General features: G+C 39.0%; 1 protein-coding gene across 2 annotated transcripts in view; it reads left to right on the top strand.

The window, feature by feature from the left end:
* The first annotated feature begins 7,945 nt into the window (after positions 1 to 7,945).
* Positions 7,946 to 22,015, top strand: part of DCP1A (decapping mRNA 1A) — a 35,734-nt gene continuing 21,664 nt past the window's right edge. For both annotated transcript variants that reach the window (XM_083795973.1, XM_083795974.1), the window contains exons 1-4: positions 7,946 to 8,186; positions 9,071 to 9,111; positions 10,961 to 11,088; positions 20,127 to 20,193. In XM_083795973.1, the coding sequence (XP_083652099.1) occupies positions 8,049 to 8,186; positions 9,071 to 9,111; positions 10,961 to 11,088; positions 20,127 to 20,193 (374 nt within the window). In that variant the 5' untranslated portion in view covers positions 7,946 to 8,048. The remainder of the gene's footprint in view (positions 8,187 to 9,070; positions 9,112 to 10,960; positions 11,089 to 20,126; positions 20,194 to 22,015) is intronic.

Below are 22,015 nucleotides of genomic sequence, written 5' to 3' on the forward strand. Positions count from 1 at the left end.
GTCCCAAAACTAAAGGCTGAAATTGCACTCCCACCACAGGCCTGCCTGAACTAAGCAGTTTCCTGTGCTTAGCTCTGTGCCACAGTTTGGCTGCAAACTTCCACAGCACAGGAAAACTTAACGCTTTCCTCCTGAAATTCCCTTCCTCTGCCATGCCTGGTGCATCTGAACTATGGGGATCCCTACAGGATCTTCAGCAGGCAGCTTTATGGCTTTCTTCTGACTGACTATGGCAAAGGAATCCTCTGTTAGCCAGAACTTGACTGGTGAAAAGAAGCCAAATAAGAAGTTAGGACCTCATCCAGTTAATTTACTTAGTCACGATGTAATTAAGCTTCCTTTTTGCCAGTAGATGACTCCTCCTCACCTAGCCTCCCACCGCAGCTCCAGGAAGGTGCAGACTCCCTGCCACCCTCCCCGGCAGCAGGCTGCAGGCCCACGCTGGGTGGCTTGGCCCCAGCCTTTTGGTTCTAGGCAGGAACATGTTTCTGAAACCTGTGTTCCTGGCTGCAACTGCTATGGGCAGAACACGTCACAGGATGGACATTAAGTCCACATGGTTATGTCACTGAACTGTCCCGGGCATTATACAGTCTCGAGAGACAAGCAGGAGGTACGTGTGCTTACACTGAGTGTTAAATGACTCTGTGCCTTACGTGCATGGTTACACATGTGTCTTTCAGTCAGCAGCCCAATGCCAGCATGCAGGCAGGCACAGAGGGCAGTGAGGGGCCTGACGAAACCACCCCAACAGAGCAAAGAGGCTGAAAACGCTGACACGGCTCCTTGCTGTGAGCGCATTAGGATCCCAGCAGTCAAGCAGCTGCTGCCCTCACCTTCCGACCAGGCCCTGCAATGGACCAGCAGCCACCAGCCCGTCCCAGAAAGTATTCTCCCCTGGAAGCATCCTCCTCACACCTACTGTTCATATCACCCTTCAGAAAAGTATTTCAGTGAAAAGAACAGTGATGAGTAAAGCCATGATACTCGTTCTATGATGGGAAAACAAAGGTGCAGAGAGCTGAACGTGTTTAATAGTGTACAAAATGACACTGGTTTGACCCAAACATAGGTTTACCGATTCCCATTCCTCTGGCACTGGACAATCTAAGTAGCACCAAAACAAGCCCAAATCACCAGGCTGTTTTGTGTTATATTTGTTCCCAGTCATGTCTGAAAAGCTCTAAAAGCTACTTACTCTCAAAATTTTGTTGCATATTCTTTCTTATTACTGTACCACATCAAGAAAAACCCTTTGAAATACATACATTTCGTCTTAAAAATATAACTAACTTATTTTAAAGCCAATTGCTCTAATACATGTATATTTTCTAAGAGGACCAGCTAAAAACATTAAAAAGGAACTTCTGATTTGCTATTTTACAGCAAGGCTTCTGAGATTAAAAAGAATGTAAACCCACATTTTAAGATTTGCATGATAATCTGTTTTAAAGGGGTAGGTACACAGAGATGTTCAAAGAGGCTCAAGAACCTTAAAGAAGGATGGCTACAATAAAACAAAAATGTAAGCACGTGGTAATGCTATAAAACTGACACAGTACATTTAAGGTCAATAACTCAATAATTTAAAAAATGATGTTAAATTGAGTTTAAAAACTGACTTTGTTCTGCTAAAGTAGATTGCTCAAGGCTTAAGGCATCTACTACTGATGCACAATTATTCCTGCTGTATTTCTCAGTTCTCTACAAAACAGAACCTTGCTAATCTAATTGTTGGGTTTTGATCTGTGCAGTCTGCAATCTGGACAAGAAAACTTGGAACAGGCTACTCTGTGCCTTGCGATAGTAATTGCATATTGTTTTCCATAATGTTATTATACCAATAAAACAGAAACTACATGTAAAATGAAATGAGCAATAGAGAATCCCTGATGGTGCACCTTTCCTTCTGCAATATTCTTGTCCAATTGCTAATTTGCCCCAGTGGAGATTTGCAATAGAGTTCATTTCCATTAATGAAATTAGTATAGTTCTAATATATTCAGCAGCAGGCCCTGCACCTATCATTGGATAAAATATGACACCACTGGCTAGAGATGTGTTCAAATCCCTACATATTACTTTAAACATACAAATCAATAAAAGCAAGGCTATATACCTACTTCTAATGTAGTTATAGAGGCTGTGATCGTTGAAAGGTTTGTATTCAAAAGTAAGATGTATATAAATTTTTGGACAAATTTAGTCTGGAAGAAAAGATTACCAGACATTTATGCAAAATACAGAGTCCCAGAAACAACATTTTCTCTATAGTTCTTATTGATGTCAATGACAAAATTCTCTCTTTACTCTATTCAGTGACATATCATAACTAAAGGTGAAAACGATAAAATTTCTAAGCCAAACTTCCATGCTCTAGTTAAAAAAATTTAGTTTTACCAATCTAGTTTCACTACCTACCTTTGTCAGAGAAGAGCTGTCATATTTTTGATGCAAATTCCAGCAATTTACATGTTTCAAGCTGGCAGGCAGACAATGTCTTCCTAGAAAAAACTGCCACCCTTGCACAATCCCCTGTGAAACGGCAAACCAGGTTAGAAAGATAGAGGAGATTGGATTACCTGTCTGCGCCAGATCATTGTTTCTAGGAGATAATCCATAAATGATTAATCCTTCTAATGTTCTTGAGCAATGTAAGGAGGGCTGCCTGTGACCTATTTCAACCTCTTACACTGTTGTTGTGGGAACAGCTTTTCTGTATAAATGGAATTGAGTATTTTCATTCTCTTAGTTTTACTGAATTGTAATTGTAATTTATTCCCCTCTCTCTGCTTCATGTTTTTTTAGCATCTGTTATAAGGACGAAAACTGTTGGTGACAATCACATCCAAAATGGTAGTGAACTCATAGGTGACTGAACGTTTTTTATATCATTTTACTTGTACTTTATTAAATTATATTATTTTAGTAATTCACAGTTGTTTTTTATGGTTCCTGCTTCAGATTTGCTAGACCATTTTGCCAATTGCACAAGGAGAAGAAAAAAAAAAGGAAGAAGAAAAAAAAAGAAAGAAAATATCATCCATTTCTGTTACAGAATCATGACTGATACTATTACATGACAAAATGAGACCAAGGTAATTTAGAGTTAAAATCAGATTTCAGTACTGCAAGATCTGGGAAACTCAGATACCCTACAAAATTGTTATATATTATCCCGGTTTTAGGTACAGCACAGGAATAGTAAAAATCCCATACCTACATCTGAGTAAGTCTGGAGTCCAAGCACCGTTTTCCTCTACCTTGTCACTTTGAAATGACAATCCAGAAAGAGGAGTAGATTTACACATCAAGCAATTGCACAGATTTTAACTGTTTAGATTATCACTATGCTTTGTCCATCCACACTGCATTTGCAGATGTAGTCACACAGTCAAAAAAAACCCTGTTGACAAAACCTAGGCCAGAAACTGTCACTTTTGGTGTGGAGAATTGTAGAAACATAAAGTTGGCTTATTTCATAAATCTGACATAAGCAATTGACATGGCAGAAGGGAAGGGATACAAACCTCCTGAGAAAGGCAGGACAGAAATGATATGATAGCACAATTGAATAATTAACTTAATTATAAGGCTCTGTACAGATGTAAGAACTGAGTATGTAAGAATCAACCCTGGCAGATACTATATCATCTGATCTTAAAACACAACAGTGAAGAAAACACTGTAACAACCTTCAATAACATGTTATATTGCTTAACGATTCCCACTGACTGGAATTGTTAGGGACCCAGCCTAATGACTTCTGTGGCACATTAACCAGATTTCATTCTGTCCTTTTGCCAGTAGGTGTGGAGAAATGACTTCTTTAACAAGTTTAGTTTTGTAACCAAGGGAAGAAGGATAAAAGGAAATGGATCTGGTGACCAAGGGATACTGCAGAATTAGCAGAAAAAAAAATGCTGCTACCCTATAACGCTGTAATGTGTAACCATTTAGAAAACCTTCCTCTAAAGGTGGGAATAGATTTTTCATAGCTAAAAATAAATATCTATGACCATGAATTTTCAATAAAGTACCTATGGATGCAACATTAGTGCAGAAAGAACATACTGCAAATTGGAAAACTTATGAAAGGCTTGTAATTCGCTCAGCACTGCAGAACGATTGCCAGAAAAAAAAATTTTCTTTATGTACATAAAAACTGCATAAACTGCTGGTGAGTACCATAAAAGCCCGTTTCTGTGCTAATCCTCAGAAAGTACAATTTTTACAGATCTCATTTACAAAGAGAGAGGTCTTTATCTCCAACTGTAGCCGTGTTCGGTTATCCTTTATCAGACTGGAGAATCATCCCATGAAGAATTATTTGTACAGTAAAGTATAGTAATGAGACTGAATGCCAGGAACTGTCAGCCTCACTAATGGCAAAGATCAAGTGTGCCTTCACAGTAGGGCAAACAATGCAACTGAAGATGAACTGAAAACACTGTAATAAATAATAAGCAAATAAAAATGTCCAAGTAACGCTTCCTGTGAAATAAAATGATTTTTCAAACAAAATGGCAGACCTATCAAAATTCTAGCATCCTCTCCCCTTGTTTTAACCACTTTAACACCTAGAAACTGACATCTCTCACAAATACACACACACAAAAAACAACCCCCACACACAAAATAAGGCTTGCAGGCTTGTCTAGGGAATTAAACTGCAAAATAAAAGTCTGGTAAGTTATTGATTAAGGAAGACATCATCAGGGCAATTTACCCTAGCGAGAACTAAGCCCAGATAAATGAATTCTGTTGAATAACAGCTATTATCACTGAAATTTAAGGCATAAATACCAATGCAATTACTAATAAATAAGAATTACCTGCTATTGAAATTCAAGGAAATCAGCAAGCAAATCAATAAAAAGTGTGCCATTTGCAAAATATCTCATGGTACCAGAAACTTCTGACAATTGCTTCACGTGGAAAACAGTGAGGATGACAGAACACTAGCTCTGTGAGTCACTCAGGTTTTCTGGAATCCACTGGACCCTAATTCAACTTTTAGCAGTAACGGCAAATGCAGTGACTGGGAATGCTGTCTGCATTTCTCCATCATCGTAACATCAGCAATATATTCTTTCCTGATGATACTCAGCTAACAGGGGATAAACAAAGGTATTGCAGACTGAAGAACATTTTTTCTGTATGAAGTTTGAAAGGAGCCCAAATAAGCTTTGAATATACGTAAGTAATTTGCTGTGTGAAAAACAAGGGCCAGATAAAAGAGTTAGTACAACTGCAAACAGCAAAGCAGACATCAGTGGAAAGACCCAGCCATGCTGTCACAAGCATGTGAAGGGGTAAAAGAGGGTCTTTATTATTTCACCTATCTTAACACATATCAAGTAGATAACAGTACAGAGGGTAATAAATCATCATATTATGTCCTACAAAACCTCAGCTGAATAACTGAAATACAGAACATAATGTTCTCTTCACTTGTTGAAACACAAATGGAATCTGTCCCACTCACAGAGCGAACATCAAAAGGGCAGTATGTACAGCATCCCACTTCTGTCTGGTACAGTGCAAGAACCAGAAACAGAGAGCAATGGACGAACTTTTCCCCAGCAGTAGCTGCTGCATAGCTTTAGAGGAGGACAAAGAAATTTGCAATATACAATAATCAAGGAACAAGCCTGAATGGATACAACTAACATTTCAGTTTACAGAGGTCACAGCTTGAGTCTTAGTATACTGTGTGTTTCAGTGTACTTCAAGGTTGATGAAGCAGATGGCAGGTCATATGACTCATTTCTGATATAAAATATATTATTCCAAGGCAACAACAGTGAAGAAGGTCAGAGAGAATAAATTCACTAAAATGAAGAACAGGAATTAGCAGATAAAGGAGGAAAGCAACCCATAACTGGAAAACACAGCTTCTTTTTTTTTTTTTTTAATCAATGCTCCTCATGTTTCACTTTTAATTCAAGATGCAGCCAAGGAGTTTTCACACTTAAGATCTGGCACAGCAGAAAGCTGCCCTTGTCAGGAAGTTTTTTACTTTAAAAAATACCTTTGCTTATAGTAGTCTTGAAGAAAGGAACAGCTTGGTGCAGGTGTTTCAGATGCCATTTAAAACCAACTGTTTAAAAAGTTTTTGTCATTTTGTTTGCTTCATTTGAGCCCTTAGAATGTCTTTTAAAAGATTGCTTTTAAACATGAACTTCTTCATACTGTTGTTACCTAATTTAGAGTGTTACTGAATAGTAACTAGCTATTTTATTGCAAAGTATTTTTCACATCATATTAAGTGTCATTTTTTGCCCTTTATGGAAATGGGTTTTCACAATTTACCAACAGAACCAATAAAACCCCAAATTTTGTCAATTAGATTGGACCCCCCTTGTGACAAAACAGGAAGGACTCAAGGAATGGAAGATTTATGGAGCTCTCTATGACGTTGTCTATGCTTTTTATGATTTTTTGACAGGTAGTTAGGTTTTGGGATTCAGGAGTAAGTTACATTATGAAGGTACATGGGATTTTGTGTACAGATTACCTTTTTTATGTATATGAAATGTCTTTTTACTTTATGCTAGAGCTGTTTTGACATTGAAATAGGTAAATTAATGTTCACTCCAAAAAGCTTTACTTTTAAATAAATAAATAAATTGGTATCTTACTGGAACTTGGCCTTTCTGCTGCTTGTCAGGAAGACTTTTTATGGAGCCACACAACTGCTGGATCCTTGCTTATGCTTTTGCATGAAACGTCTGCCTTTTGGGGGGAGGATTAAACTGTAAAGCTAATTGTATTAAAATCAGAAGTATGTCCACCTGCAATGGAGAACAACATGATCTGTGGTAATACAAAGCGTAAAGGAAATTCCTTACATTCTCAGAAGGGTCATAAGCTTGCCACAAACATAGTTTTATTTAAGTTTGCTAGCCTTAAGTTTTTGTTTGTTTGTTTGTTTTTGTTTGTTTTGTTTTTCCTGGCAGATTTCACAAAATTTTACAAATATGATTTTATTTTGGAATTCCTTCATGTCTCGTTCATATGTATGTTGTACTTTCTTTTTCCTAAAATCCATACCTTAGAAAAACAAAGTATTTAATTCCAAAATTCTTCTGAAGTATTGAAAATTCCATATCCCACTGCAGAGTGTGAACCAGATACCAGATAATGACGAACATGTGAGTTATGTGCAGGGGGTGGGTAGAACCACGGAGGCAGAGTCTGAGGCACTACGCACCGCACTGTGTAGTCGCAGCCCTGACCGCACCGTCTGCTCCCTTAGCAGCACAGGAGACAGACACGCCGCAGGCACATCTGCCACCTCTGAGGCAGGGGGAACCCAGGGGAACAATCAACATTGGCCCCAAAATCCCGGGAGGTGACTCCTCTGTCCTGGGACCCAGCTCACAGCATGTCACAGGCCAGCCTGCAGCAAACTCTGAAGCCTTTGTACTACTCATGTCAGGAAATAAATTATGGCAAAAACATAATTACTTCTTACAATGTAAGCAATACACAGATCTTTAGCTTGATCTGGTCCTGAGAAACAAAGAAGCTATTTCTCTTCATGACATGCCCAGATGCGGAGAGACAATTCGGAAGGAAACTGAAAATGTTGGATAACAGAAACGTCCACTGTGTTTGGACAGACGTATGGGAAGATGGGAAGATACCCACCAAATTCAGGTGACAGCTGAATCTGAATTTTCAATCTTGAAAAGCAATACTTCAAGATCTTCGTTTATTTTTACACAGGCCGTGCCCTTTCACCTCACAGCAGTAGAGTCAGCGTTGTCTCATGGTCAGCACTGCCTTTACCCTTCCACCACTGGCCATTTCACCAAGTGACCAGGACAATCTGAGGGCAGCAGTCCCGCAGTGCAGTCAAGAGAACATTTATTTCTTTTTTTTTTTTTTCCTTTTTTCTTTTTTTTTTTTTTAAGTAAGGTAGGGCGGCGGCGTGCGCTGTGAGGCGGGGCGGAACGGCAGGCGCGGGGCTCAGCGTTCCGGCGGGCGGCGGGGACAGGCGCGCCGTGACACTGCGCGGCCGCTTCGGGCCGGGCCCCAAGATGGAGGCGGCGGCGGGCCGGGCGGGGCAGGAGATCAGCCTGGCGGCCCTGCAGCGCCACGACCCCTACATCACCAGCATCGCCGACGTGACCGGCCAGGTAGCGCTCTACAGCTTCAGCCCCAAGGCCAACGAGTGGGTAAGTGACGGGCAGCGGGGCAGGGGCTGTCCCCTCGCGCCCGGCCGGGCCCTCGTTGTCGTATCGGTGCTGTGGGGCTGGAGGGTTCTTGGGCACCTGGTGGCTGCTCCAGCTCTCACTTTTTTAAGTGTGATTTGTTGTTCGTAGCCCTAATTCGGGAGCAGTGGGGTTTGGGGAGTAATACTTGTCGCTGCGTTAAAATATAGCTTTCACCTCAGCTGGTTGTTCTCAGTGGTTTGCGTATGGCTGCCTGTCCTACAGTAAAAAGGTGTCTCTGAAGGTACAGTTTAAGGAAAAAGCCTGATTTAGGTTTAGAGCTGTCCTGTGCCTCCTTCGGGCTGTCCCTGCCTGCTGTAGTTTGGTCACAGAACCGCGAGATGTGAGCGTGTGGAAGTTCAGTGCTGTGGGCAGCGCTGGAGCTGTGCTGGAGACCCACAAGCATATGGTGAGGGCTGCTTGGAAAATTAAAGTACGAAACAGAGCTGGGGCACGTAGTTAGGTTGTTTTGTTGTTTTGTGTGCTGGCACTCTACTCGTTTTAAGTGACAACTGTGAAAAAACTATTTGTAGGTAATAAAGTGTAGTCCTTATTTAAAATGGGAGTTGTGAGAAAGCTGTGCAGCTCTGGCTGGTGAAGCTGAGCATCAGACAGTTGTGCGATACGTTATATCACAGCAGTAAGTTAACAGCATGAAGGAAATCCTCTGGAAGTGGGTTTAATTTCTGAACTTCCCTAAGAAAAAATAAGTAGTGCCAGAAAATAACAGATGACAATATCCTTATCTTAAAAAAGAAAATGCAAATAGTCTTTGTAATTAGAATGTTTTATAAAAGCTATCTCTGTGAGCAAGTATATTTCTTAAACACATCTGCTCTCTTTTGTAGGAGAAAACTGATATAGAAGGTACCTTATTTGTGTACAAAAGGTAAGGGTTATTTTTGTGTTTTCTTTTTCGCTACAAAGAAAACAAAGGAGGTGGCTACATGTGCAGCTCCATACTGGATTTATTGCATACAGTTCATAATTACTTATTTGTCCAGCTGTTAACATACGTGTGCTTACTTTGGGAAGAATAAACTGTGCGCATGAGTGAATAACCCCATTGAAAACACAGAAATACTGCTGAAAAATCTTAGGGCCTGATAAATGCTACGTATGTATCCACACAAAAACCTAGTTTATTAGTCTTATTTGGTTGATAACAATAACATTTGTTAATGTATTGGGGTCGATAAATGCATAGCCACCCCATGTCTCCTAAAATACATAAAGTTGATCATGAAAACAATATGCATTTCAAATCAAATTAAATAATGTTCTTAACTTCTGTCATATCCTGTCTAGTTCTAAAAATGGGTGATGTCACTTAAGTCACTTGGGGGCTACTTGATTTCCTCGTTAAAATAATGAAAGGAATTCCCAATTATGTGGAATGGGGAAAAGGGACTGATATTCTTGATGGAAGCAGCAAAACCAGTCATGGATTTAAGTTTTAAGTTGCCAGCATATCAGAAATTTAACAATGAAATAACGCTCTGTTTAATGTAAGAAGTGTGAATAATGCAGACTTAATCAACCCATCCTGAAACAGACTGTCAGGGACTGGGTTATTCCAACTGTTGTATCTTGGCACTGTAAAGGAATACAAGTCAACTTTTGCTGTTAACTTTGCTTGAGCTCCAAGTTTGGAAATACAGTGTAAGAAAACCAACCAAACTAAAACAAACTAAACAAAAAGTTTCTGATTATTTCACAAAAGGTCTGTTAAGAGCATTAAACGAGTAACTTGTGACAGTAAGGACTGTTTGCCACCTCCGTAGAAACTCTTGGCAGGTTTTGTTGCTGGACTTTGTTTAAAGGTGTCCATGTTGCTATAAAAACGTTAACGCTTAATAGCTAATTATATCAGTTTCTTTACCCTAGTGCCTTTGCTTAGCTAGTTATTTTTCTCAGATAATGAATGAGCTAAAACAAGCCTCCTCTTCCCCCAAAGGCCTTCATCATGCTGCTTTGTTGATTATATGAGTGCTTACGGGCACAGCTCAGTATGCTGACATGACATTCATGCAGAGAAAATAGACCTGAAACAAAACCGTCTTGAATTTCCAGTGTGTGCTTGCTTGCTTGCTGCTTCCTTTTTCCACATGGTGTCTACCAAATATGTGGATATTAAAAATTCTTTCACTAAGCAGTACAATTGTAAATATTTTAATAACTACTTTGAAGACACTGGGTAAAATCTTTATTTTCAGAGTATCCCTTTAGGAAGAAATTACTGCTTCTGGTTCCGCTCTAAGTGAATTTCCTGTTACTTAAGCCATCTTTTTTTTTTATTGTCACACCTATTTGCAGTAAGGTCAGTGTTGCTGAATAGTATGGTTTGATGTTTTTTCTTCTCTAACTAAAGATTCTAAAAAGCTTCAAAGCTGTCTTATTTGAAGTATTAAATACATTTGAAAATTAATCCTGGGCCTGCCCTAGGTTTTTTGAATAGTTTTGTGGGTTTTTTTTTTGAGGCATATCTTTGATTCAGCAGTTCAGAACTGTAACACTAATCCTAACCATAGTTGAGGTAAGCATGATTTTAAATTGAAATGAGTTGGCTCGCCAAGAAATGGCGTAGAAGAACACCTATTAGATGTTCAGGACTGCTAAAGCTTTAGTTCATAAAGTAATGGAGATTTGAGGATTAATACATAACTGTGTTTCAGAAAATTGTTTGTATATGTTGATCAAGGTATTAATCCATGCTTTTATTTTAATTAAAACAATAGGTCGGCTTCTCCTTACCATGGTTTTACAATAGTGAATCGACTGAACATGCACAACCTGGTTGAACCAGTAAATAAAGACTTGGAGTTTCAGCTCCATGAGCCTTTTCTTCTTTACAGAAATGCTAGCTGTGAGTATAACATCCTTTAATCCATATAACCCTCAGATTCTGTTTTATAACCCAGACCGCTTCCAGTTACCATGCTGTGTTTCAGTGTAATGCAGTGGGCCGGGTTCCAGTGCTTTGTTTGATGTTTCTGTCTACAGTACTAGATATGCTTAAGTAGCTGAGAATGTTTTACAATGATCACCTGCTTTCAGTAAAAACAGGATAGACAAAGTTCGGTAATGTTACATGCTTTTTAACTAATGAGCTTACAGGTTTAATGTAAACATATGCACAGGGCTATAGTGTTATTAAAGATAAGTGAAGATGTATAACTATTGAGAATATTTAACACTGAGAGAAGTTCTGAGGGCTTCAAAAGTCAAATTGTGAAACTTTCTTCGATTTTTTTTTTCTTTTGCAAGAGGAAAATTAAATATTAATCAGTAGCTGCCTGGGTTGTGAAAATTGCACAGCTCTTGGTGAAGGTTTCTTTCTCCAGAACAGGATTTGGAGTCTGGAGACAAATGTGTCTGCTAAATTTCTTTGAATCTAGACTCCAGCAAGTCTTGAGTGCTGTGAGATGAGTGGTAAAATAGTAGCCCTATCTTCGTGCTGCAGTTTATTTCTAATACCAATTTGGGATCGTCAGTTGAGTTAGGGTTCCAGTTTGGCACACAGTAAAAATCTTATTACTGCAAAGAGTTCAAACTATAACTTAGGTAGCTCTTAGAGGATACAAGAGATTATATGTGTATATGAAACTGTTGTGAGGTTAAGGAGGTAATATAAAAGGTGTCCCACAGAGCAGAGTGTCCTCAAGATATAAAACTATCACTTCATATCCTCTTATTTAGGCTACGTCCTTGAAATTAGTTTGCTATCTAGTGACAGATTCTTACTGAATTACTTAGAGAACCCATGTACTGTCTGGAAAAAGTACTTCCTCGACACAATCTCTTCTTATCATCTAACGTCTCCTTGAATTACAGATAGGAACGCTGTTTTGGCTGCGCTTCAGTGTACCTGAAAGACCAATCAGATGTTAATCCCATCCTGTTTTTTCCCCCTTGGAAAGCCTTCAGGGTCTGTGGGGCGTAGGATAGTTTCCATTAAGTTGACAGAGAACAGATTAAGGTGGGAGGTTTCTGTTTTTAATGGGTTTAGCAATCCTCCTTCTGTAAGCCTCAGAGAGGGGAAGAAGTCAGAATTTGTCAGTGAATTGACAAGTCTAGGAGATCAGGGAAGGAAATGATTCACAAGAAGTTGTGAGGGGTGTGTGTGGAAATCCTGCACTGAGTTGGGTCTTTAAGCAGGTCACTTGGTTTGGAAGGAAGAGGAACTGTAGGGGATGGTTGTAGGTACAGGGTGGCTGTTGAGGTGTCAGCAGAGGAAATGATTGCAAATGTGAGGCTGGTGATATAAGGGAAACAGGAAGCTGGTGATTCATTTGTTGTTTGGAGCTTCTGATGGTATCAGGAGCTACTGTGGAATTACCATGTTGTATGCTAGTGGGAGTGACAGAGGATCACTTAATGGAAGCAGTCAGAGAAGGTAGGCTGGCTGTGAGTTCATTAGAAACCCCTAAAGCTAATTATGTGCTTTCCCCTCATTGACGAAGGCCCTCATTTTCCTATGGGACACAACTGTGTAAAATCTGTGGGAGGCTCCTGGCAGTTAGGACAGAGATGACAGGAAAATATGAGGAAGGAAGAAATTTAGACAGAAGTGTGCAAGGAGAATATGGTAGACTTGATACTGGAAATAATTACATTTTGAAGAGCACCTTTATTGCCTGTATCTTTGTCAGTGTCACTGTCTTTCTGACCAAAAGGCATTGGTTGGAAACTATCCTGTATTTCATCACTCCATTCTGTCTCCTAGAAAGAGCGTAGGTGTGTCCAGAACCAGTCTGCACTGAATGCAAATTGGAGACGTGAAGTGTAGTTAGTGTGCTGTTAGTTATTGCCCTGAGTGCTACAAATAGGCAGCAGATCACTTTGTGCACTCTGTTAGTGTTTGCTTTGTTCAAGAACAAACTTAGCAGTATGGAAAATTCCATGTAAGCTTCTTAGTCCTTATCATTTCAGCATGTTAACTCCATTATATTCTGCTTTTAGTTGTTGGGTTTGGGATTTTCTTACTTGCCTGCAGTTTCCCCAGTTGCCTGATCTCCATCCATTGAATTAGTTAGGAAAAAAATGTATATATACAACTAAAAAGTTTTTAAATCCATTTGCCTCTATCTGCATACTGTTCCAGAAACCTAAATAAGCAAAGCCACTTCCAGGACTGATCCGTATTTACAGGCTTCAACATGTGTGTTCTAGTTGTACAGATAGGTGAGGCAATTCTCGTCGGAGTTCTCTTCGTGCAGGAAAGTGTCCGCTTCTGCTCAGCTGCCTGCTGGCATGAAAAACCTTTGCATTTTTGAGACCAATTCAAATAGGAGCTCTAAGGCCATAGATAATATAATGCTCATCCCTGAGGGATTTGTGGTGTGTATCTCTAAGGACTTAACATGACGTTCTTCTGAGATCTTGTAATGACAGAAAGAGGATGGACTGCTAGATTGGGCATGGAAAAATACCTTGTTAACAGGGTGTTGGCAACAGTCCTGTTTCTCTTGCACTGTTTTCTGCATCCTGTTTGAGGAAAATCTACTGCGGTCGTTCAAAATTAAGTTGTCCTGCTCAAATGGCTGAATTATTGAACTGACTATTCTGGTTCCTTAGCTTTCCAAAACTCCTGTTTGTTAATATTGCTGCTTGTCTCTGCCAAACAGCAGCGTGCCTGTATATTTAGGTTGTAACAAGATCAATGACAAATGGTGCTTGATGCTCTTCCAGGGCACGGTAGAAATAGAAGATGATCACAGCTAAATTATGGAGCCTCTCTTGAATACATGGTGGCACGTCGACAATATTTATAAGTGATTACAATATTTATATCACCGTTTTATAAACTTTATATTTTCACTTTGCTCTGGGATTCTGCCTTAAGAAGATAATAAGGGCAAAGTCTGTCATATGCACCAGTTCAGACCTCTGACATTTTTCTTAAATGACATGAGAACTGTTCTGATGCTATTGAGCGACATACTCTGGTCTGTGCAGAGTCACTGACAAGTTATATGAGAAATTTTGCAAGCCATACATAAACATTTCTGTTTGGCTGGAGGCTATAAGAAGAATTTGCCTGTCATGCTAGATAATCGTGTTCTCGATGGGTTTACCATTCTTTTGTAGTTCGATTTGTGCAAATACATTTTTCTATACAATGGAATTTATAGTTTGCTGCATAATTGAACTTAATTATTGTTAAAGGATCTCAAGCTTAAAGCTAATGTAATTGCACAAAGGTTTTTTTATGCTCTTAGAATAACTGAGGGAATTGCTATATTATTCCCATGGGAAAGGAGGCCTCACTTCTCTTCGGCTGTTCTGTATTTTTTTTCTGTTTTTTGCAGGATGGGATAAGAAAGTGTCTTTCATAGTTGTACTACTAGCACAACAGATCAAGTGATAAAATATCTTTTGTACACCTACCTTCTCTAGTGTTCACTGAGTGATATGAAAAGCATTTGGGTCAAAGTATTAGTTGCTATTTTGGTTAGATCTGAGACATGCAGAGGCATTTTTTCAGAAAATGATACCTTTTTAATACTTTTGCAGGTAACTGAAATACTTCCCAACTTGTTTTTTTCTCAAAATAATTCTGACAATATCATAGGATTAAAACCCCAAAACAATATTTAAATCTAAAAATTCGAGGCAAGATATGTTTACTTTAAAATTTGTATATAATGCTGTTTGAAAACTTAGACAACTTATTCAGGAGTATCAGATCCTAAAGCATAAATGACAGAATGCGGTGACTAAGAAGCTCTTAAACATTGTACCAGTTACAGCGGTGAAATAAAAAATAATTCTACTTTTCAATGTTAGATAGAATTAAAGAAAGCTAGTATTTCCAAATAAGAATGAATCAAGAAATGCAATCAATCGCTTTCTTGATTGGTAACGTAACAGATTTTGCATTTAGAATTCTTCTCAAAAGTTAGACCTTTTAGATTATGCTTCATACTTAATGTGTTATTTATTATTGCTTCATCGGGAGTGTGTGTCGCTGTGTACATGAGATCCTTGTCCAGCTTTCTGTCTGGAGACTTGCAAGTTCTTTAGAGTGTTCAGAGTATTTGTTCCTGAAGCACTGAATCCTACTGATGTATCTCCATCAACTTTCCTCGTTTGTATTTTGAGAAAAAGTATGTTAAAATCCATTTTAAAAAATGGTTGTGGCTCTGTCTGTAACAATAACAATAGCCTAGTCTAAAAGTTCTGTACTTTCTTTCAGTCTGTAATGTGAGAAATTGGAGCGTGGTGGCTCCTGTGCAGCAGTTTTGTTGTTTTTTTTTTTTTACAAGTAGATACTTTGCTAAATAATAAAGGAAAACTAGTAAAAATTTTAGTCAATGACCATCTTACCTCTAAAGGTCTGCAAGAAGTATTCTTCTAAGTGCTTCTCATTTATAACTTTCCCTTTGTATCGGTGGTGTCGGTCTTGATTAAAAGGCTTTTTAATCCAAGCTAGTTCTTTTGGAAGGTCAGGCAGATTTACTTCCATGGTTCTGAAAAGGCACATGCCAAGTGTAAAACTTAAAAAATAAAATAAATGGTCATTGTTTGGTGTGTTTATTCCCCTTTCTTCTTACTCCTTATCCAAAGGTAAGAGTGAAACAAAAGTAATGGATTTGGGGAGGTTTGTACTTTTAAATGTAAAAGTTGGATGACAGCACTTTGTACCCTGCGTTATCATTAATGATAAACACTCGTATTCAGAACAGCAAACCAAAAGTGAGTTGCTTGATTTCAAATGGCTTTTTAAATTCTTTGCAGGAGCTTCTGATTGGTTTCGAATCAGGGAATCTTTACAGTTAAGGAAAGTATCTCATCATATTCTCACCCTCTCCCCCCGCCCAGCTGATGAGGCAGTGAACATAACACATCTCTGCAGCTGGAGCAGCTGAAGGGCTCTCCAGCAAGCGCATTAACCCAGTGCTTTAGTCCGAGATAAGGAAGGAGCCTGTTCTTGATACCTTTACAGCAGAAGCAGCAATGCGAGCTAGGGGGAGGGGAAGAACCATTGAAAGCTGCTAAGCAGTGCTAAAAATATTTTGTTTGACCTGAAAAATGGCATTCGAACTAGAAGGGGTTTTCTGCTCTAGTTCAGTGTTGCGTAGTAGTAATCCCTCTCGTTCTGTGCAGTGCTTTGTCAGATGGGAGTTTGTTCCAGTGTTTCTGATCCTGGACGTGGCTGCTGTTTGCCACCTGCTGAATTACTCCAGTGCGACTGCTGGTGGGATTGTGCTGTGAACACTGTTTGTGAAATAGCCTTTGATATTCAAAGCAATGACAAGGGGAGGGATGTTTTAAAATGATTTGTAATGACTTATAAATCTATGTGACAGTCTAATATTTTAATTGAAAAAAATAAGAGTTGTGAATGAGGAAGAGATTAGAGCACAATGGCTGGGGGGCCGTGGCATTTCAGCTAATCTTACTACTGAAAGAAATATGAGCATTGAGAGAAATCACTTTATACACCTGCTTTCTACTTGAGGTGTAAAATGATGTATGTATCAGCTTTTTGTTTTTAATGGGGGTGAGATTGGGTTATCTTCCATGATTTCTTTTTAGGGTGGTTTCAAAATACGAACCCATTTTTTGCAGAGGGAGTTGGAAGGGATATTGTCCCCCACTTTCAGTTGTTGTAGGATAACATCCGAATTGAAACTGTAATTTTTTTTCTCTCTTCCCAGCAGCTCTTCCAGCTAGTTACGATCCATTTTACAATTTACCATTGTTTTGGATGAGGTAAAGCTGTATCTGCACAAATGGCTAACCTGGTTAAAGCAAGAGAGTGGTAGTTTGCAATCTCTCAAACTGGCACTGCTGATGAATCCTGTATACTTTCCTTTTGGCATAGTATTACGTGAACATTTTAACCATTTTGCCTTACTGTGCAGCCCTCAGCTTCTTGTTTCTGTCTTTTCTCTGGTACCAGATGGCATGTTTGTCAAGCTGACATTGTTTGTCAAACAATATCGGGGAACTGGTCTGGATTCAAGTTTACCTGGCTGACATAAGGGAGAGGGTGGATTGGGGTAAACTGAGTCACGGCAAAGTTGTGAGAATGTAAGGGTGGCGACACTGTTTATTTTCCCTAACTTGAAATGAAACCTGAAGTGCAACTGCAGCCGTGGCATGAAGCCTTACTTTAAGTTGCCAGAGTGTGGCCTCTGTCCGGCTGTGGCACTCAGCTGTCTCCGCTCCAAATTTACCTCCGGTAGCCGGGCAGTGCTGGAACGGTGATCTGACTGCTCCTTGTAGCAGTGGAAGCACAACAGAGAAGGAGCCAGGATGAGAAGCTAGCATTACATGTTTAGATTAATACTTACGAGTCACTGCTTTTAATCAAAGTGATGTAATTAACTTGCCCAGGTACCTAATGTCCAAGAAGAATTTAGATTAAGATAACTGACGTATTTTAATTTTATCAGGTCTGGTTTGGCCATGATTAAGGATTACTCATGACTTCATGTGTGTCAGTGTAATGTGAATGGCACCGAAGTATTATTATGACTACGCTGTCTGCTTGATTACTGAAGATGCTGCCTAGCGTTTGATGTAGAAAAGCTAGAGTAAAAGTGTTAAAGTAGTTGGAAAAACGAGTCAGTTTAGGCTGAAACTATTAGAGAGCTGCAGTAGAAAGATGTGCCATTAGGCATACAAACGTTCAGCTGATGTTTCTGCTGGGTGTAGTAAGATCACGTATAGCAAAAGAATTGGGAAGTACCAACTCCTAATGCGAGGATGTTCATAGCTGAAGTTCTATACACATTAAATACATCAAATGTAGTAAGGCAGTTGTGGCAGAAAGTTTGGAGATAACTGGAGCAAAGGAGCTGAACTGATGGTACCGATGAGTCCTCCTCTGAAAAGAGGGAGGTAAGCATTCCAGTCTGTCAGACCATATCTAACATAATGCCCAAGTTTGCTTGTTCGTAATCTGCTTTAGAACTTTGTGATACTGCTAATGTTTTGTGGTGACTCCCTGTGATTGTTTGCCAGTAGTACAAAGTGAGGAAAAAAATGATGCTCTGTAGGCAGAGCTGAGATTTCAATCGGCTTCAGGTCTTGTGTAGGCCTGTGTCTGGCAGAACAGTGTGTGACTCTTACCACTTATCCCATTAAGATATCATTATAGGTTCCTTATCTTTATTTCTTCAGCAAGTATGCTTTTGAAGAATCTTTCTTCTTTTAGTAGTTCGTCTGATACAGGAGTCAGGGAAGGGAAAGAGCTTTTCTTTAGTGTTAAAATATCCTACATGACTAAAGAAACAGCTCACACTGAAATGCTGTCGAGCCTTAATGCAGTAAACAGTCCAGTCGTATGAGGTGATAAATTTTCATAAATATTTCATAAATGTTGGCAATGTGCTCGTCAGTTGGCTTACGTGTTTTGCAAGGAGAAAATAGCTTAAGTTGTGCTATATTTATTTTTTTACGGCTAGAAAATCTTTATTGGCTATTACTTCATCTGGAACTTGCAAAGAAAGTTAAATGACTATAGTTACTTAAGGAAAAAGAAAAAAACATAAGAAGATGAAGCAAAGTACAACTTCAGTTTGTCTTAAGATCTTGTTATAGAAGCGAGGTGTGGGCATGACTTCTTTGGTCCAACACAGCAAGCCTAGGATAACTGGAAGTTCTAGAAAATTATGTTTGGTAAATAATCACAGTCTTTGCTGTGGCTTAAATAACCTTGAGTAGGCCTTTGTTGAGACTTTGAGGTTTTTTTGGGTGTTTTTTTTGTCTTTTAAAAGAAAAACAAAAAATTGAAATTAAATGTATATCCAGCTAGGAAAGGTAGTGTGTTCATTTTTAACTTGTTCCTTTCTTTTTCTGTAAGGATTTCAACTTAATGAAAACATTGGCATGAACTGTGCTATGAAGCTGAATTTTAAAAGGCTAAAAATATCTGTTCAGAAATGAAAATATTCCAGTGGTAACATATGTCAAGTGTCTAATTGCCTTTGAGGTACTTGCACACTCTGCATTGGTAAATTTCATAGTTGAACCAGAATTTAAAATAACCTGCTGTGTGAAATGGATCGAATACAGTTGTGAGAATAGTTTGCAGATCTGTTGTGTTGGCACAACTGTGGGGACAATGAGGAGATGAGGATGTATTTGGGTGAAAATGGCATCTTTAAAGTGGGGCTGCTGATGAAGAAATAGTATGTAGCACTGCTGACCACGTTTCTTGCTCTGCTGTGTCTTTCACTGAGTGATCAGGCTCTAACTTGGCGAAGTTTCAGTGGAATTGTACTTGCCCTGAAAAACAGAGTTGTGCTGGGTGTCTTGCTGAGCTGGAAGCCTTTTGCCCTTGCTGGTTTGTCATTGCTGCCTTCGAAGAGCAGGGTTCAGTATGAATCTGGGTTTAAGCTGCTCCGTGAACGTGCCAGTACAGCTGGAGCGTTGTTATCACTCCCTTCCTGTACAACTGCTTCTCATGAAAAGAATTAAGAGAGGGAACCTTTAGAGAGAGCCTGTGACTGAATTGTCATACTGCAATTCGAACGCTTTTGTTGAACTTCAAAACCTGGCAGTGTTGAAAATGAGCGTTCAAAAACTATGTGGATATTCTTCAGCCTAGTTTAATGGTAAGGTCTGCCATTCGAAATAGAAGGTTGCAACCATAGTGAGAAACCATCTGGCATGTAAAACTTCATTTGCTTGCCTCTTCTACCTGTGAACAAGCATCAGCATTTTGTAGTCCGTCCGTTTAATTTGTTTTACATTGTATTTGTGTTTACCCACATGCTATTTGTAATTACTTTATAAATGGTACCTGGTCATGCAGAGAATATTTGAGTGGAAATTGATGTTAATTCATACATTACTGGGCTAATGGGCTGTTGTTTTTTGCTTCCTTTCTACTGATTTTTTTTTATTCTTTCAACCCTTGTCTCACACTTGCCTTTTTTTATTTTCAAGTGTCAATTTACAGTATCTGGTTTTACGACAAGAATGACTGTCATCGAATAGCAAAACTCATGGCTAAGTAAGTACTCCTGTCTTGTTATTCTGTAATTCTTTTACATAATACAGGCAAAAAAAAATGAACCTATTACATGTGTGTGTTTTTCCCTCCTTAAATCGAGAGATACAAAGCTCTTGCTGCTGTCGGGGTCTGTTAATAATCAAAACTATAGCACTAAGGCTTTTTTAAGTAGTAAAGAATTCAGTTGAAGTATTAGTTGGCCTTCTCTGAAGAGTGCAAACATAAGCCCTGTTTATTATCTTACACTTGTATTTAGTATCGAGATGCTTAATGGAGAGTAATACCCTGGCAAAAGATTCTCTGAGGCAGAAAGTGTAGGCAAATAAGTAAGGGCTGTGTTTTTTGTGGTTGGTTTGGTGGTGGGTCGTTTCCTGTTTTAAAAGCTTGATTATTATTCCTGACTGAAGTCAAAAAATTGAAGGGAAGTGGGAGAAGTACATAGTTCTTCATTCTGCAAGATTCTGTGTTAGGAGTGTAGACTGAACTACAAAATAAAAGGAACTTGTTGCTAAACTTCTAGATTGTTATTCAACTTTTATTAATGCTTTTCTTCTTTCTCAGGAGATAAATTAGTTTATAAAGTTGCCATGTCACTTGCTCTTATTTTGCAGTTCCTGAGGCTCTTAGAAGTGTGGAGGCCATGCAACAGGAGAATTTTGGAAATTATGTCTGTTTATAGAAACCTTCACGTTGTGTTTGCAAACACATGGTATTGTTAGTTTGTTAAAATACTATCTATGTGGCAGTACAGTTAGCCTATCTGTGCTGTACGTGGTTGCACTGGCATGGCTTCAGTAGTTTGGGTGAACAGAAGAGGTCAAGGAAAGCTGACATTGGTTGATTTGGCCAAGTGGCATGAGGCGCTTAAAATGTAGCGAGTGTAGAGTAGAGAGTGTGTTCTTGGCTCTGTTCCTTCAGGTGAGGTGTGTTGCTGATTAAGCCTTGCTTATAGAAGAGGATGAGAATTCATTTAAGTGAATCTTCAATGTCCTTTGTGAAAGAGTTTAAAGTGTGTGACAGTGTGTTCATATGTTAGCAAAAAATGCAAAATTGCGAAACGCAGATGTATTCCACAGGGTATTTTCTCTTCCTGTGTTCTCTGCTTTGTTTTTCTGCACCATTACTATTTATTTTCCTGCACCTTCTTCCCTGTTGTGTACTCTAATCAGCACGTCATGTCTTGCAAGTCATGACATTTCAAAGACAGGCAGAACTTAATAATATGTAAAGTAGACATAGGGTGAACATCATTTTAAACCAAATTGCTAATTTAGGTGTTGGCATGACTGTGGATTAAGCGTATCCTGGAAACGGGAATTAGAGTTAACACATCAAGCAGATTTTGGGAATGTGTCGACCATAGTCACTTCTTCAGTCTTAGGCAAGTGAAACTACAGAAATCAAACCTGTAGATAGAAAAAGTAATTGATTGGGTATTGACAGAATACAGACAGTTAAGTTTTTCTGAGCTGTCCTAGGACCTCACTTCAGTATGGTCTTTAGTTGTTGCTGCTATTAACGTGGTCAAAAAGGATGTGGTATTCACTAGCCTACATGTTGCTGGTAGTAAGTCTTTGATTACCTGAGAATATATTTCATAAAGCCTTTCCTCATTACTGGTATGTAGAATACTCTCGGCTCTCTTTTTCTTAATGGCTGTGTATAGATGTAGGGGTAACAGAAGAATTTGCAGAAGTCTTTACTATACTTAGAAGCATTTAGTGCAAGTATCTCATCTTACATATTTTTTAAAAGTCCTGTAGAATGAAAGCACACTTCGTTTGGTACCATGTGTCTTAGAGCTTCTGAGAATCGAAAGATG

This window comes from Anser anser, assembly GCF_964211835.1.
Source record: "Anser anser genome assembly, chromosome: 12".
Classification (NCBI taxonomy): Eukaryota; Metazoa; Chordata; class Aves; order Anseriformes; family Anatidae; genus Anser; species Anser anser.